We start from the raw sequence: 19,459 nt of genomic DNA on the forward strand, positions 1-19,459 counted from the left end.
AATTGGAAAATTCATAAAAGAGATTGAGGAGTATTATCTATTTTATTGTACATACTTATCAGTATTTTATAAAATTCATAATAATGGGCAGGCAGGATTAGGTTTCATAATGAACAAGAAGATAGGGAAGAGAATAGAGTATTTCAAAACGCATAGCGATAGAATCAATGTAATAAGGATAAAATCAAAACCTAAACCAACAACGATTGTTAACGTCTATATGCCTACAAGCGCCCATGTAGATGATGAGGTAGAGTGTGTATACGAAGAGATTGATGAAACAATTAAACACGTAAAAGGAGATGAAAATTTAATAGTAGTTTGAGATTGGAATGCAAGCATTGGAAAAGACAAGGAAGGAAATATAGTGGGTGAATACGGGCTGGGCAAAAGGAATGAAAGAGGGGGACCGACTTATAGAGTTTTGCACGAAGTATAATTTAGTAATTGCCAACACCCAATTTAAAATCATAATAGAAGAATATACACTTGGAAAAAGCCAGGCAATACTGCAAGGTATCAGATAGATTATATCATGGTTAAGCAAAGATTTAGAAATCAACTCGTTGACTGCAAAACTTACCCTTGAGCAGACTCTAGCGTGGGTGGAATATATTGAAGAGTTATACGGAGGAAATGAATTAGAAAATGGTGTTATAGAGGAAGAAGAGGAAGTTGAGGAGGATGAAATGGGAGAAACAATACTGAGATCTGAATTTAAGAGAGCATTAAAAGATTTAAATGGCAGAAAGGTTCCTGAAATAGACGGAAAACCTGTAGAATTACTGCGCAGTGCAAGTGAGGAAGCGATTGATAGATTATACAAACTGGTGTCTAATATTTATGAAAAAGGGGAATTTCCGTCAAGACTTCAAAAAATAGTCATGATACCAAAGAAAGCAGGAGCAGATAAATGTGAAGAATACAGAACAATTAGTTTAACTAGTCATGCATCAAAAATCTTAACTAGAATTCTGTACAGAAGAATTGAGAGGAGAGTGGAGGAAGTATTAGGAGAAGACCAATTTGGTTTCAGGAAAAGTATAGGGACAAGGGAAGCAATTTTAGGCCTCAGATTAATAGTAGAAGGAAGATTAAAGAAAAACAAACCAACATACTTGGCGTTTATAGACCTAGAAAAGGCATTCGATAACGTAGACTGGAATAAAATGTTCAGCATTTTAAAAAATTAGGGTTCAAATACAGAGATAGAAGAACAATTGTTAACATGTACAGGAACCAAACAGCAACAGTAACAATTGAAGAATGACATAAGAAAGAAGCCGTAATAAGAAAGGGAGTCTGACAAGGATGTTCCCTATCTCCGTTACTTTTTAATCTTTACATGGAACTAGCAGTTAATGATGTTAAAGAACAATTTAGATTCGGAGTAACAGTACAAGGTGAAAAGATAAAGATGCTAAGATTTGCTGATGATATAGTAATTCTAGCCGAAAGTAAAAAGGATTTAGAAGAAACAATGAACGGCATAGATGAAGTCCTACGCAAGAACTATCGCATGAAAATAAACAAGAACAAAACAAAAGTAATGAATTGTAGTAGAAATAACAAAGATGGACCACTGAATGTGAAAATAGGAGGAGAAAAGATTATGGAGGTAGAAGAATTTTGTTATTTGGGAAGTAGGATTACTAAAAATGGACGAAGCAGGAGCGATATAAAATGCCGAATAGCACAAGCTAAGCGAGCCTTCAGTAAGAAATATAATTTGTTTACATCAAAAATTAATTTAAATGTCAGGAAAAGATTTTTGAAAGTGTATTTTTGGAGCGTCGTTTTATATGAAAGTGAAACTTGGACAATCGGAGTATCTGAGAAGAAAAGATTAGAAGCTTTTGAAATGTGGTGCTATAGGAGAATGTTAAAAATCAGATGGGTGGATAAAGCGACAAATGAAGAGGTATTGCGGCAAATAGATGAAGAAAGAAGCATTTGGAAAAATATAGTTAAAAGAAGAGACGGACTTATAGGCCACATACTAAGGCATCCTGGAATAGTCGCTTTAATATTGGAAGGACAGGTAGAAGGAAAAAATTGTGTAGGCAGGCCACGTTTGGAATATGTAAAACAAATTGTTAGGGATGTAGGATGTAGAGGGTATACTGAAATGAAACGACTAGCACTAGATAGGGAATCTTGGAGAGCTGCATCAAATCAGTCAAGTGACTGAAGACAAAAAAAAAAAAATAAAATTCATAAAAATTGAATGATTAATTATAAAAATTGAATTAATTAAAAATAATATGAAAACTTCACCTTATTCTATTTTATATTGTTTGTAGGATTTGACAGGTGTACCTGCCGTTGTAGATTTTGCTGCTATGAGAGATGCAGTGAAAGCTCTTGGAGGAGATCCTGACAAAGTTAACCCTATTTGTCCATCTGATTTAGTTATTGATCATTCTGTACAAGCAGATTTTGTGCGATCGTAAGTTCAGATTTTCCTATTCACTACATGAAGTAGTATTTATTTTATTGATTTACATTACACCTTTCAACAACTTGATTGTATGTGTTTTAGAAATTTAAGAAAAATGTTTAATGAGAATCTTATGAAATTTTTATCATTAGTTATATATTTCTTTTATCATTTGTTACTAACCAGTTGTATTTTAAAGTAAAAACCAGTATTTTAAAGTTACCAGTATTTTAAAGTAAAAACGTGTGTGGTTCCCTATTACGAATGTTAGATTTAACATAAATAAACAACTGAAAAGAAAATTATAAAATTGCTATTTAGTAATTACTATTTATATTATTGTGATCAGTCAGCGAATCTTATAGTTGAATGAACTGTAGTAGTGCAGTTTTGAGGACCAAAATACGAGGGTTATTTTTTTTCAAGGTCTGATCGGTCATGAAATTAAAACCACAGTGAAAATAAAAATTTTTTTATTTGTAACATGTACTTACATAGTTATGCTATTTCCTACATAGTTGCCACTCCTATTTAGACATTTGTCATAGCGTGGTACCAACTTTCCAATACCCTCATCATAGAACGAAGCCGCCATAGTGTTTCAGCCATGTTTCTATGCTGGTCTGCAGCTTGATGTCTGTACCAAAATGTTGTCCTCCTAGTCAGCGTTTCATGTGAGCAAAGAGTTAAAAATCAGATGGAGCCAAGTCCGGGCTGTATGGTGGGTGATCAAACATTTCCCAACGAAAATGCTGCAGGAGCTTCTTTGTTACAGCTGCAGTGTGCGGCCGAGCATTGTCATGTAGAAAGACGATGACAACATTCCTCTCCGCTTATTTTGAATAGCCCTTTGTAGACGTTGAAGAGTCACACAGTATGAGGCTGCAGTGATGGTCGTGCCACATACCATGAATTCCACCAACAGAACTCCATTTTGATCCCAGAACACAATAGCCATACACTTTCTGTTGGAGAAGGTTCGTTTGAACTTCTTTGGTTTACTGGGAGAATGAGAATGTATCCACTGTTTGAATTGTTTGTTTGTTTCTTCAGTTTCGAAATGGACCCATGTCTTGTCCCTTGTGACAATTTTGTTCAAAAAATCTTCTCCTTCATTGTAGTAGTGCTGGAGAAACATTAGGGAGGCGTCCATTCTCATTATTTTGTGATAGTCTGACACCATCTTGTGAACCCATCTCGCACACAGTTTGCGGTACTGAAGTCTCTCACTCACAATGGTGTAGAGAGCTGACCTTGAAATTTCAGGAAACGAATCACTCAATACAGAAATTGTGAACCGACGATTTTCTCGAATTGCCTCTTCCACTCACTCAACAAGATCATTGGTTGACACTCGCTTCCTGCCTCACGAACATCTGTAAGTCCTGCTTTAAAGTTCCTGCACCATTGTCGCACTTTGCTGTCACTCATGAAGTTTCCATACACATTACTTATTCGTTGATGAATTTCAGCTGCATTACACCCCTCAGCCTGAAGAAATCAAATTACCGCACGCACTTCACACTTGATGAGAGATGCTATTGTTGTAGACATGTTTTCGTGCTAGCTGCGTGTTCAGAAATAAACGAAGTGACGCGGCGTGATTGAAGGCCATACTAGAGATGCTGCGCAGCACATATGCGCAAAGGTTCATGCGATATTTGCGCAGGTTTTTATTTCGCGACCGATCGGACGTTGAAAAAAAAATAACCCTCGTAGGTATGGTGTTCAAATAGTTATGAAAATTATAAAAATCAAATATTCAGTAAACATACATTATTAGTGTTTTACAATAAATTATGTGAAACATTTTTTATGCATCTTATAACAATTGTTTGATCTAGAGAAATCCTGATTCTTGTGTGAGTAAAAAATATGATTTTTCATATGATTTTGTGTTGATAGAAAATTAATGTTGAGCTATGAATATATAATTTAGGGCAAAGAAGTTGCACTTCCTTACTTGAAAACAAAATTTGCATATATTGCTGTCATTTTCTACAGCCTTCCTTTTTCAAAAGTAATTTTGAATGCATCTTAATTTATAATCAGTAGAACGTAAAAAGTAATTTTAAACTCAGAACAGGTGTAGAAGATATCGTGTCTATCAGTAGAAAAAGGAACAGTCTCTTGGAATTTTTAGACACTGATATTTTTCTGTCATTGATATTTCTCAAATGTAATCTCAAGGTTATCGCTCAGTTACTTTTTTTTATCTTCACTTCTTTACTTTATGAAAGTTCTCAGCCTGACAAAGAAAATGCAAAATTTTTCAAAAAAAATTTTAATATTTTTCATCATAGTTGTTGCAGTTCAGTACATTAGGATAAACTTTCCAAATTTTTAATACTATCAGTGTAATGTGATTTATCCACATTTAAATACTTATTTATCCAAAATAAATACTTTTCTCAGTTTGGCCTCATCTCTTGTAGTGAATCTTTGTTTGGTGAGCCATTTCTAAAGGTTTGAGAAGAGGAGGTAATCTCTGGGATTCAAATATGTGCATATGGAAACATTTCAAAGTACAGGTCATGAAGTTGTGCAGCATAAACCCAGGACATGTGTGTATTGTTGTGGTGAAAGAATGCTATTTTTTGCCAGATGTAGATGTTTATCCTGAATAGCACCCTTCATCTTGTCCATTAATGAAACATAATACTCCCTGATGATAGTCCTGCCTTTTTTTAGGTAGTATTTGAGCATCACACCATGAAAATCCTCAAAAAATTAGAAGTATGACTTTTCCTGCAGATGAAACAGTTTTTTCATTCATTGGCTCACTGGCATGTAATGGTGTGGTGAATCCACGTTATCTATGGTTACAAAACAAAATTGTATTCGAATAAGTCTGAACACCCTTGAAAAGTATTCAGTGAAATGTGTTTTTGGTTGACTTAAAAAACGTAGCACCCATCCAGCAGAAAGCCTTTTTTATATTCAGAACGTTGTTGAAAATGTGAACAGTGGACACCATCATCTGTTGCTATGTTTGCTATGTCAGCAAGTTCATGTATCTTCAGTTAATGATTATTTAATGCAGTATTGGGAATTTTTGTATTATTTTATCAGTTGTAGCAGTTTTTGGGCATCTTGAGTATTCACAATCTTGAATGGATGTACAACTATATTTAAATTCAGCAGTCAACTTTTTTACCATGAAAAAAATGAAGGAAAAGAATCCTGTAAAGTCAAATAAAACTTTTTATATATATATATATATGTCTGTTGGGATTAAACCTTTTAAACAAGTTCTTTCTAACAACTCAAACTTCAATGTTATCCATTTTTTTTAGAAGATTTCAAAACTTGTTTGCTTTACTTAGTCACCACAAATAAGCAACTAAATGCAAGTGTCTGAAACTTTGCAGCAAGCCAACTAAAGTACTTTATAAATGTCACAGTCATTTTGTCATACTTGTGCCTCTCTTGTGTCAGGCCAAGAATTTTTCAAACGTTGCTGGTGAGAAAGTTTAAGGTATTATTTCCTGTTTTTACATGAATTGTGCAGGTTAATTCAAAAATGCTACTTCAATCAACAAAATAAATGTTACAAGTTAAATTGGATCTGAATAACACACAGTTCTTAAATGAAATATGATGCTGAAGCTCTGAATCTGTATTAAATGCAGGCATTCAAATTGAGCTTATTCATCCCCAAAATGTTATTATAAAAATATTGTCTTAATCTATTGCAAGATATATCCATTTCAAATATTTTTTCGTGATAATGTGTAAGTGAAATTTATTTTTTTCTTATAGACCTGATGCATTGCAGAAAAATGAACAGCTGGAATTCGAAAGAAATGGTGAACGTTTTGTGTTTCTTAAGGTAATTTTTTTTTATATAACTTAATTTTCAGTATATATGAAATTAATAAAAGAGAGAATAAAAATAATATAATACAATTTATTATTTTTATTCTATTTAATGAGTGTCCAACCAGTTATACAACAGTGGCTTTTTGTGTGTTAGGTAAGAATTGAACTTTTATAGAGTATGAAAAAATTTCAAGCCTAATAGCAATTCAAAACCCTGAATATATTTTTATGAACTGTTTTATATGAGTTATTAGACTATATTATGATAAAGCTTATTACTCTAGACACAAAAGCCAATGTAATAGGACTAGAAAAAGGAAGCTGCTTGATTATGTAAATTTGTTAAAAGAAACTTTTCTTTCAAAAATACCAATTTTGTTTTTACAAACCGTGTGGTGAATTAAATATCTTAAAACAGTATAATAAAAATTTATTTTACAAGTGTAAATAAAAAACGTCTTACTTCAAAAGTATACTTACTTTAATAAAGGAATTATATGACTTGTAGATAGAAATTATTAATTGTTTCTTAATTGATTTTTTTTTGTAGATTTCAGTAAACATATTATTTTTAAGTATTAAATTTTTACTTTTTTTTATTGAAATTGATAGATTTCCTACATAAGTGTTCATTAAAATTTCAGGATATTAAATATTTCTTGTTTATACCATTAAGGTTGTCTGGAAAAAAAATAGCCTTAATAATGATGTCATTTGACTGGTTTGATGAAGCTCTCCAAGATTCCTTATCTAGTACCAGTCGTTTCATTTCGGTATACCCCCTACATTCTCCATCCCTAACAATTTGTTTTGCATATTCCAAACATTACCCGCCTTCTCAATTTTTCCCATCTACCTGTCACTCCAGTATCAAAGTAACTATTCCAGAATAACTTAATATGTGGCCTATAAGTCTGTCTGTCTCTTCTTTTAACTATATTTCCAAATACTTCTTTTTTCATCAATTTTCCACAACACCTCTTATTTTGTCACTTTATCCACCCATCTGATTTTTACCATTCCCCCATAGCACTACGTTTCAAAAGCTTTTCTTCTCAGATACTCCAATCATCCAAGTTTCACTTCCATATAAAGCTATACTCCAAACATATACTTTCAAAAATGTTTTCCTGATGTTTAATTTTTGATGTAAGCAAATTAAATTTCTGACTGAAAGATTGTTTTGCCTGTGCTATTTGGCATTTTATATTGCTCCTGCTTCATCCATCTTTAGTAATTCTATTTCCCAAATAACAAAATTCTTCTACCTCCAAAATCTTCTCTTCTCCCTATACTTTTCCTGAAACCAAATTGGTCTTCTCCTAACACTTCTTCCACTCTCTTCTCAATTCTTCTGTATAGAATTCTAGTTAAGATTTTTTATGCATGAGTAGTTAAGCTAATCGTTCTGTATTCTTCACATTTATCTGATCCTGGTTTCTTTGGTATCATGACAATAACCCTCTTTTTGAAGTCTGACAGAACTTCCCCGTTTTCATAAATATTACACACTAGTTTGTATAATCCATCTATTGCATCCGCACCTGCACTGCACAGTAATTCTGCAGGTATCCCATCTATCCCAGGAGTCTTTCTGTCATTCAAATCTTTTAATGCTCTTTTAAATTCAGATCTCGGTATTGTATCTCCCTTTTCATCTTCTTTGACTTCCCACTTCTTCTCCTATAACACCAGTTGCTAATTTATTCCCCCCCCCCCTGTACAACTCTTCTATATATTCCACTCACATATTTACCTTTTCTTTCATGTTATAAATCAGTGTACCATCTTTAACACATTATTAGATTTTAATTTATGTACCCCAAAATTCTTAACTTTCCTGTATGCTCTATCTATTTTACTAATGATCATTTCTGTTTCTTTAATCATTTTTTTTTCTTTAATTCTCCTCTTTTTCTAATTTGCACTTCGTGTTTATAGTATTTCTTATTGTTGATAGTTCCTTTTACCTTCTTCATCACTTGCATTCTTATACTGTCTACTTTCCTTTGATATATATCAAATATATATCCTCCAATATATCATTTGATATCAAGGTTTTCTACCAATTCTCTTTGTTCAGTCTAAGTTCGCTTCTGCTGATTTGAGAATTTCCTTTTTAACAGTCCCTATCCTTCTTTTGTATTTTCTACCTTTACTCAGACCTCTTGCAATGTCCTCCTCAAAATTCTTTTTTACCTCCTATTCCACCAATTCATCTGACACCTTTTCTTCAGGAAACCCCAGTCTACATTTCATTATCACTAAATTATGGTCGCTATCAATGTCTGCCCCAGTATAAGCTGTGCAGTCGACAAATTGATTTCTAAATCTTTCTTTAACCATGATATAATGTATCTGATACCTTGCAGTATCATCAGGCATTTTCCATGTATATATTCTTCTATAATGATATTTAAACAGGGTGTTTGCAATTACTAAATTATACTTGGTGCAAAATTCAGTAAGTCGGTTCCCTCTTTCATTCCTTTTGCCCAGCTCATACTCCCTCACAATCTTTCCTTCCTTGCTTTTTCTGATGCTTCCATTCCAATCTCCAACTATTATTAAATTTTTATCCCCTTTTATGTATTTAATTGCTTCATCAATTTCTTTGTATACACACTACCTCATCATCATCATCATCATCGTAATTGGCACTTGTAGGCATATAGATATTAATAATCACTGTTGACTTAGGTTTAGATTTTATCCTTATTACAATGATTATATTGGTAAGCTTTTTGAAACGCTCTGCTCTTCCCTATCTTCTTGTTCATTATAAAACCTACTCCTGCCTGCTCTTTATTTGACACTGTTAATTGTTTTAAATCAAATGACCAAAAGTTGTTATCCTCTTTCCACCGAACCTCGCTAATTCCTACTACATCTACATTTAACCTATCCATTTCCCTCTTTAAATTTTCTAACCTACCAACCTTTTTTAAACTTCTAACATTCCATGTTCTGACTTGTAGAATGTTATTTTTAATTTTCTGGGGACCCCTTCCTTAGTAGTCCCCACCCAGAAATCCAAACAGGGGATTAGTTGACCTTCGTAATATTTTACCAAGAAATGCACCTCAATTTTTGTTACATGAAAATGCAAAAAGCTGCATTTTCTTGAAAAAAAACAGTTGTAGTTTTCCATTGCTTTCAGCTGCACAGATTCAGAAAATTGAGTGATGTTGATATGGCCATTTAACTCCTCCTGACCTACGCCCTTAACAATTACTGGAACAGCTGCTGCCCTCTTTCAGGAATTATTCCTTAATCTAGCTCTCAATAGATACCTCTTCAATATGGTTGCACTTTCTATTCTGGTAATTCCAGCTACTGTATATCACTGAGCAATCAAGCCACCTCACCATCAGCAAGTTCTCATGATTCATAGAGGAGCATTATTAAGTAATAGCGAAAATTAATATATTTTGTAATAAAAAATGCAGTATTTTAAAAAAGTTCTAAGAACTGAATAAAAAAACTGTTGTTGGTAATAAGATATTTGTCAAATTACATGTGTTAATTAGTGTAAGGCTTCAATAACTGCTAGCCCTACAATTATATATATCTTGATGGACATCATAATCAAGCACAGATTTTGTATTGAACAAGCACTATTGAATATACCCCATTGATACCATTTATTTCACTTTTGGGTTTTTAGTTTGTAATTTATTTTTTAATATTTATTTAATCTAGTATATAAATATCATGTCCGTGCGCTATAACGACACTTCGCTGTACACCCAGGAAAAAATCATTTTTTGATGCCATTCATGAAAAAATAAATCCTTATTGCCGGACATTAAAGTCCTTGTAATAATGTTTTCTTCTAAATACTTTTAATTATATCTTATCTAAAACCTTTTTTGTAAAGTACATATACATACAAGCAATTGAAATTTGTTACTTACCTAGTATTTTTGTAATGGTCATTTGATACCATACTTTTAAAGATTACATAATTTTGTTTTAATTTTTTTTCAGTGGGGTGCAAAAGCTCTCAGGAATATGTTAATTGTACCTCCAGGGTCTGGTATCGTTCATCAGGTCAACTTAGAATATTTGGCACGTGTTGTTTTTACAGACAGTGAGGTCTTACATCCCGATTCTGTTGTTGGAACTGATTCTCATACTACCATGATTAATGGTCTTGGAATTGTTGGTTGGGGAGTTGGAGGTAAACTTAACAGAAGTATATTGTTTATGATAAAAGTATTTAAAAAAAGTAGTTTTATTAATATAAATTTTGACAAAAATTATGATACAACTTTTGATTGTGTAATATTCATTTTAAATTATCACTTAAGTGATGTTACATAATAAGATACAATATGTCTTTTCTTTTTTTTTGTTCAAATAAAGTTAGTAACAACAGTACTCTGAGACATGTTCAGTTATAGTTATTTTGCACTTCAGTTTACATCTTTTGATAATTTTTCTTTAAAAGAGGCATTAAAGAAAAATAAATACTAAAAATCAATACTGATAAGTCTAAGATATAAATGAAAAACATTTTTAGTCATTCACCAATATTTTATAATTCAAATAAAATAATTTTCAAAATGTCTTCCATATATTATTTGTTTATTAATTGGAAAGTTTTCATGCTGTGATTACATGTTCTCTAAATATTGTTTGTATTTCACATATTCCTGTAAAAATTATGATTGATTCTTGCTTATAGAACAAGTATAAAATTCAGAAAATTTTATTATTATAATTAAAATTGTTAAAATGAACCAGCAAAAGGAAGAAGAATTTTATTGACAGTTTTTACCATCATCGGAGCACTGGCTAAATATTTAATAGTTCGGTTTGATACTTACACATAATGTACAATTTTGAGGGTGGTGAAGATGTTCCTTTAAAAATAATCTGTAACTATTCTGGAGTAGCTGTTTAATTTCTGGAAGAAAAGCTGTTTTATTGTAAAATATATATATTTAAGTTGGTGAATGAAAATCCATTATTAGTAATATGTAGGTTTGGCTGCTTATTTGGGTTAAACTATCCTGATATTCCAAGGGATTGCTGTTGGAACTATTATAATGGTTGTTTACTGCCTAGAAGGAGCTTTAACTACTTTCTGGATGAATTGTTTTTCTTGTGTGTGATTCTTCTGAATCAACATATCCCTTCTTGCTGCTTTTCCTTATTCTTGATCTCTTCTTCCCCATTTTGAATTTTCTGGTTCATAGATTCGATCTTGCTAAGTACATGTCAAGCATTTTATCTCAAGAATTAGTTAATCATTGATGTAATCTGATAGGAGAGAACTACTTGTATCCAAGGCTTCTCTTGCCCTGTCTAATGGGTATAACATACCCTACTAACTGTGATGTCTATCAATTAAAGCTGGGATTGCTTATTTATCCTAAAATAGAACGCATTCAATTTTTGAGAACTTATCCTGCTGTCAGTAGATTCATCTTCAGGAAGTTTAATTCATAAGAAATAGGTTATATAGAAACCTTAAAATATAATAGATGTGAAATAAGCAGAATTTTTTAATTTTATGCTTGAAATTATTTTAAAATTTCATGTGTGAAAGATTTAACGATGCTTTTTGTTTTTTTCTTTTAATGTAGGTATTGAAGCAGAAGCCGTTATGTTGGGACAAGCAGTTACTATGTTACTTCCTGAAGTTGTTGGTTATAAACTTGTCGGGAAACTTAGTCAATATGCAACATCTACAGATTTAGTCCTGACAATAACAAAAGTACTTATTTCTTTAAAAAATATTTCTTTCTCTTGAATTTTAGTTGTGTATTGTAATTTATATTATCATTTAATGTTTTGTTGTAGAATTCAAGTACTCTGAAACTCCAAAAATCTATTCTCAACTTTGAGAGTTGCATTCTCAACTTTTAGCATCTCAAATACATATACATTGCAACATATTTACAGTTAATAATGTTATAGAATTAAATAAAAGAATAATGCAATTTATTCACATTAAGTATTAATGTACAAGAGTGTAGTACGAAAAATAAAAAATCATACCTATCTTAAGTTTAGAATTTTTTCCTTATATTTTTGTTTGTTAATGTTAATTATTGTTAAAATCATAATAATTAATTAGTATTTCGTTTTTAATAAAACATAAAGTTTAACTCATTAAATGTAAGTAGAAAAGTTTACTAAAAATTGGAAACCTCACACCATTTCCGTGTAATTTGGCAACAGAGATACTCATAATTTTAAGAGCTGCTGACAGAAAGAAGCATAACGTCAAAACGTAACAACAGCCAGTACAGTATTGTAAATATCACAGCTCCATCTTTTATATGCTACATATGGGAATAATAAAGAGGTGAAACCCATGTTTGAATAAAAGTTCCATATTGTAATGTTTGTCTGTTACTACAGAAAATACATGAATGGTCCAGGATATTCCTAGATCACATTAGTAACATTTTCTTTGAGCAGATCTGTTAGGTATCTCAAGTAGTGATACTTACTGGAAATCAAGAAGTTGATTTGTTGATGGTAGTGGACCCAGGTTTCTTCTGTAACAGTTCTTATGAAGCAATCACCTTCTACTATAAAACACCACAAAAGTTCATCATAGGCATCAAAATGTTGTTCTTTCAATTATGTAATCATCTGATATAGCATCCATCTTGTAGAATAGCTTGAAAAATGCAAATTGATCTGATCTGTGACTGGTTTACAGAAGTTGGCTACTATCACAGCTTCCAACTGTGGAGCATGGTTTCTAGTATCACCACTGCCTACCTGACGTAAGTAGATTCAGTTACAGACTGAATCTATTACAAATTCAGTCCATTCGTGAATTTGTAATAGTGATAAGACTTATATCATCAATCTGAATTTTCATTTATCAAGATTCAGCTTTTTAATTTTCAAAAAGAAAATGATGCAAGTTTGAAAATGATGTTTTGGTGAATGTTGTAAGTGCATTCACAATTTTTACACTACTGGTGCACCATCATGTTTGTTCCTAGTTGTTGGCCACTCTTCAAACCATGAGTTCCATTGTTTATAATTTACAGGATAGTAGTATGATTTTTCAAACTTTTATTGCTGTTTTAAAGTTTTAATTTGACTTCACTGTAATAATACTTGTTAATCATCTTCTATTCATACTTTTCTAAGCTGTTGTTTTGTAACAGATTTATTAGATTTCATCTGTTTGTGCAACATCAGTTTTCATTTATAAATTCACAATGACTTGTACTTTTTTATCAATCAGTTCCTTTGTACTTTACTTGACCTAAATAATTTTTACATGTATGTGGGTGATAAATTAATATTAAGATTGTAATTCTTGTATTCCATTTATTTAAGTTTGATTCTCTGATTTTATTTTGTTTTGGTTAATCTTATATTATATATCTATTAAATACATTATATAAAATTCTTAAAATAGAGAAACTCATTTAGATTAGAACACTCATTTAGAGAGTATCATTCTGTAAATAAGTGTATAATGATAATAGTTATCATTAATATTAAAACCTTTGATGTGATATAATTTTTTTTTTTAAATAAGAATCTTGAAAATTGTAAAAAACAATATAGCCATGAATCCTAACTTTTATAATTGATATGATGCTAATTAGTTGTTGAACCAGTACATATTTTTCATACTGTATTACATATTGGTATATTTAATAATATTTTCCATTTGTTTCTTTTTATTCATTTAATAATTTAAAGTTTTAATTACTGAAAAAAGATTAGCCATTATATGTTGTGTAATATTTTTACTTATTTTTAGCAGATTATACTGAAATAAAATTATTTATTAAAATCTATTCAGATATTATTTATTAAATTATGTTAAAATTTATTATTTTTTTAAAGTTGTGAAATTGCTAGCAAGTAGTTATTTAAAACTAGTTTTTCTAGTATTTAGATGTCAACTTGTTTATATAAATATTAAACTGGCTTTTTTTTTTACTGTAAATATTTTCATGTATAGGAGAAACATATTTATTTGTAATATATTTATTTTTCATCCTTGCACTGATAATTTTTTTTCTGGTTAAATGAGAATCTTTTAATATTCAGTATTACTTTTTTTATAACTATACATTAATAATATAACCAGTGCAAATAATCTTAATAATTAATAATAGTCCTAATACTGATTAAGATAAATAATATTATTTAGTCAAATTGATAACCCATACTGTAAGTTGAAAAAAATTAAATGATTGCCAAGAAATAATTCCCATTACTTTTTGATGAAATGTTTGTTCTGTTTATCATGTCAGCTTTATCCAGCTATTCATTTATTAAACTGTTTTTCAAAGTTTTTGTCAAGGATGAAATTCTTTTTTGAACACACATAAGTGATGAACCATGCAGTGACTACATCAGAAATTAGAGAAAAAATGCATAAAATCGTTTTGACAGATTGATGAGTGAATTGCAGAGTCTGTAGGCACAATATAATACGTCCGCTGTATTTTGCACAAACATTTGGGTGTGAATAAGCTGTGCGTTAGATGGGAGCTGTGTTTGCTTACACCTGACCAGACATTGTCGAAAGAACATTTCAAGTGGTTGTCTTGAGCTCTTTTGTCGCAATGCAGAGGAATTTTTACATTGATTTGTGACAACTGATGAGACTGATTTGGCTCCCAGTGACTATCACTTGTTTCCTAACCTTAAAAAAAAGGGATTTCAAACAGTAATGAAGTTATTGCTGCCATAGATGGTTATTTTAAGGAGTTGAATAAATCAACACACAGAACTGGCATAAGCGCTCTCTTGTGGACTGTTGGGCTAAGTGTATAGACCTAATTGGTGACTGTCATGAAAATTAAATCATAATGTACTTAGAAAAATGTTGTTTTCTTAACCAGGCCTTCTTTTTCCTGTTTAGCCTCCGGTAACTACCGTTTAGATAATAATACTTAAGAGGATGATATGTATGAGTGTAAATGAAGTGTAGTCTTGTACATTCTCAGTTCGACCATTTCTGAGATGTGTGGTTAATTGAAACCCAACCACCAAAGAACACCAGTATCCATGATCTAGTATTCAAATCCGTGTAAAAATAACTGGCTTTACTAGGACTTGAACGCTGGAACTCTCGGTTTCCAAATCAGCTGATTTGGGAAGATCTTATCCAGGCCTGGAACTTTTCACTCCCACCCTCCTGCAAGAAGTAATAAAATTCCTTACACTTTCCAGAAAATTTATATTCAGTGTCCAATTTCCTGCTGCCATGTATCAGGTTCTTTATTATTATTAAACGGATGTAAGGAAGACTTAATCCAATATGTAATTGCTTGTTTGAGGAAAATGAAGAAAACTGTTTGCAAAATGATGCTGCTACCTGTTACACTCTTAATGAAACTATCACCACATTGCTGATTACTTTTGTTGATTACTTAATCTTAAAGACTTTATAGCCGTCAAGATAGGCAACATTATGCCACCATATTTTCCATTTGGCATATTCAAATCAATGCCATATATACTTGGAAAGTTGAAAAGTTACATTGAAAATCAGATTTCAGATTTTAATAAATAAACATTATGATAATGGCTGCAAATTTTACAAAATACATAAAAGAACCTGCTTCCAGGTTAGAGGGAAGTCCACATTCAGTATCTGTTGTGAGATTAAAAATATATTGCGATCAGGATATTTTTGTAAACTGAATTTTTTGTTGTGAAAGATTATTAAAGTATATTACCAATTTCAAGTTAAAAATATATTGCGATCAGGATATTTTTGTAAACTGAATTTTTTGTTGTGAAAGATTATTAAAGTATATTACCAATTTCAAGTTGTACTCATTTGAAACATTATTTAATAATTAAAAATTTGATCTCAAAAAATCATTAATATTGGTTGTGATTTTAAAATTTGTTGTGGCTCTCCTAGTAATGGAAGTAATCTTCCATTGGAAATTTCTGTTAAAAATTTTGTTTAGTTTCAAATACAATTGAATCTATGTTTCTAGTTATCCAAGTTAATGTAGACCGTGGATCATTTGTATTAATTATACAATTATGGAAAAGGAATAAACATAAATAGATAGACTGTTACTAAATCATATTTCATTAGAAATATACCTAACTATGATTCATGCTTTACATGATTGTTCCCAGTCACTCTTAACTGCCGCACCACATTTATTAGTTATATTACCATGAATTTCATCTTTGTCTATTTAGAACTTGTGGGTAGTAATGAATTGTACTTTCATTTACCACTCATTATTCTAATCAGCAAGCCTATACCAATGTAAAATTATCTGTAAAGACAGAATAATATTTTATCAAATTAAAAACTAGAATTAATATACTAAAATAAACTAAAATGTTTATTTTGAATTCTAATTGTGCTAGGTTGTTGAAAACAGATTAACTCCTTTACATTTATTATTCTTCATTATAATATGGTTAATTTAATTACTTATTCCAGTTAGAACCATTTAAGTTGACTGTTACATATGTTAGTTTCATTTATTTTATATTGTGGAATTGCTTATTTTTTGGCATAAACTAAAGAAAGAACTGATTAATGGTAGAAATAATTTCAAAGTTGGTTTTATCTATTTATAAGTTTGTAAGCTTTCATTACAAAATTTTCTTTCATAATCTAAATTCATTTTATATATTACTTAATAAATGTACGTCTTTTATTTAAACATTCATTTATTATTACTTATATTGTAGAATATCTTTTACTTATGATTGAATTTCTTGCATGTGTAATTTCATAGTCTTTTTTTAACAACTTATATTAATTTTGCCTAATTTTTATTTAAATAAATAATTTTGGTATTAATATAGTGATTTTTTTGTAATTTATTATAGCATTTGCGACAATTAGGAGTCGTTGGAAAGTTTGTGGAATTCTTTGGTCCTGGAGTTTCAGAACTATCTATAGCTGACAGAGCAACAATCAGTAATATGTGTCCTGAATATGGTGCCACTATAGGATTCTTCCCTGTTGATTTGAACAGTCTTGACTACCTTAGACAAACAAGTTAGTTCTTTGTACAAATAGATTTTGTCTTATTTCTTTTATATTGAAAGTAATTACCATATTTACTCAAGTATCATTCAGGAAGTGCTTAAGCCAGAATTTTAAAGACCCAAAAATTTTTTTTGGAAAATTATTTTATATATATATATATGAGTATATAATGTAACAATGTATATTTGCTATCAACCTTTATAAATAATAAACTTAATAATTATATACCTAAAAGAGATGATTTTCTTGAAGGTATGACTCATCTCCTCAACTTTTGGTTTGTACAGAAATTTTAATTTTGTTACTACACTTAATTATTAAAGAATCCAGATTTTTATTAATTAATTTAGAAATTGTTCAATTTTTTTTTTTTAATTTGATGGCAATAGTTAGTGAATTTTTTTAATATTAATTTTTTTACATATATAAATGTTTTTAAACTAATGTTTGATAAATTAATTGTTTAATTGTGATAAAATTAAATTCAGTGAAATAATTTCTTTACAGATCGTGAAGAAACTAAAATTAAATTAATTGAAGAATACCTGAGAGTAACAAAAATGTTGCGCAATTTTTCTAATGAAAAAGAGGATCCTGTTTTCACTCAAGTTGTGACCCTTGATTTATCTACTGTAGTATCTTGTGTGTCTGGTCCTAAAAGACCCCATGACAAAGTGGCTGTTACTAATACAAAAGCAGACTTTTTGAATTCGCTTACAAATAAGGTAAGTGCATTATCTTTATTATATTACACATTTTTCTTATTTTATTTTTTTATTTTATATTATATGCATAAAAATTAAATTATGCATGTTTATGTTTCGGCTTTAAAAAATATGCACTAAAATTTATGTATCTCATCCATTTTTATCTCTCTCTCTCTCTCTCTCTCTCTCTCTATATATCTGTCAAAATACCGTGGTAAGACAGTGATGAGCCATCTCTTTGGAATAGATGGAAACAAATAATATGCTCCAATGTAGCTTGCATTAAAGCACATCCTAATCCCATAGCCTTGTGACACTTCTGGTCGCCACACCCCCTTCCCAATGAATTAAAGCACAGCCAAATCATCCTGCCTTTGATGCAGTATTCTCCAACCAGCATTTTAATTGATATGAGGAAGGCCAATATATACTGCTCCTCTAGCCATCAGACCTCATCAGCTTTTCTTATCTCTCAATATACAATTACCTGCAGTATCTCCTGTTACTCAACATTATTGCTCCCCCTTGGCAAGCTTCCTTCATGAATTATTACTGTAGTCTCAGTTGATAGAAAAAAAAGGACACAAATCTGGCTACCTTATGAGAAACATTTTTTAATCTTGTAAATAGCATGAATTCAGATGCTGTAGTTTATACAGATGACTCTAGACATGATAATTCTGTTGGTTGTGCTTTTGTGGTTGCCAGTAGTACATTCATGTTTCTGCCTTTCCAGCATCACTAGTGTTTTTCTCATGGAGCTGTATGCTGTTAAATATTTTTTAATATAAAATTGCCTCTCAAAATAAGTATCCTTTCCTGGTTGAATATCCAGTTTAAAAAATAATGTTTAGATTATTAATATGTATGTGCAATTATTTTTTTTATTTTTTTTTTATTCTTGTGACTATTTAGAATACAAATCTCTTCAAAAGTCTGTAGAGAGTCTCTGTAGGTCTAACTGACCTTCGAATGGGTAAGATTCCTCAATTTGGTGGATTTTGCAAGGGTAATAAATTTATCTTTTGAAGTATCTTAATTTATTAACCTTAATTATTATAATTCATGACTTTCAGGATTAAAAAATAAAACACCTTAAACTGAGTTGATACATCACATTTTCTTAATTTGTTGTACTCTGTATTTTATTTATTTTAGAGTAATGTTAGGAAAATCAATATCAATGGAAAATGTCTAAAAAGAATTGAAATAATAAATTGCATCCTTTTCACCGCATTGAACACATTTTCTCACCCTTTTTACTTCCTTGTGTGAGAAATGAATGTAGTCGTTTGCCTGCCGGTGAATGCAGATCATAATACCTGCGACAATCGTTTCTCCCACCAGGAAATCTGATCTACTTATGCACTTCCCCTTATTCTTGCAATCAATTTGCCCAAAAAAGCCCAAAATCCAAAACATTTAGATTTTGGATTTTTTCTTAACTGCAGTATAAGCGTTCATTGAGAGCTCTTCTATGATATATCATAAGTGGTACTTATTTTCATTGGTTTC

General features: G+C 30.7%; 1 protein-coding gene across 3 annotated transcripts in view; it reads left to right on the forward strand.

The window, feature by feature from the left end:
• Positions 1-19,459, forward strand: part of LOC142324832 (cytoplasmic aconitate hydratase-like) — a 120,642-nt gene that overhangs the window by 22,630 nt on the left and 78,553 nt on the right. For all 3 annotated transcript variants that reach the window (XM_075365850.1, XM_075365851.1, XM_075365849.1), the window contains 6 exons: positions 2,304-2,449; positions 6,203-6,272; positions 10,253-10,445; positions 11,857-11,987; positions 17,075-17,246; positions 17,745-17,962. In XM_075365850.1, the coding sequence (XP_075221965.1) occupies positions 2,304-2,449; positions 6,203-6,272; positions 10,253-10,445; positions 11,857-11,987; positions 17,075-17,246; positions 17,745-17,962 (930 nt within the window). The remainder of the gene's footprint in view (positions 1-2,303; positions 2,450-6,202; positions 6,273-10,252; positions 10,446-11,856; positions 11,988-17,074; positions 17,247-17,744; positions 17,963-19,459) is intronic.

Source organism: Lycorma delicatula, chromosome 5 (assembly GCF_047948215.1).
Source record: "Lycorma delicatula isolate Av1 chromosome 5, ASM4794821v1, whole genome shotgun sequence".
NCBI classification, from domain to species: Eukaryota; Metazoa; Arthropoda; class Insecta; order Hemiptera; family Fulgoridae; genus Lycorma; species Lycorma delicatula.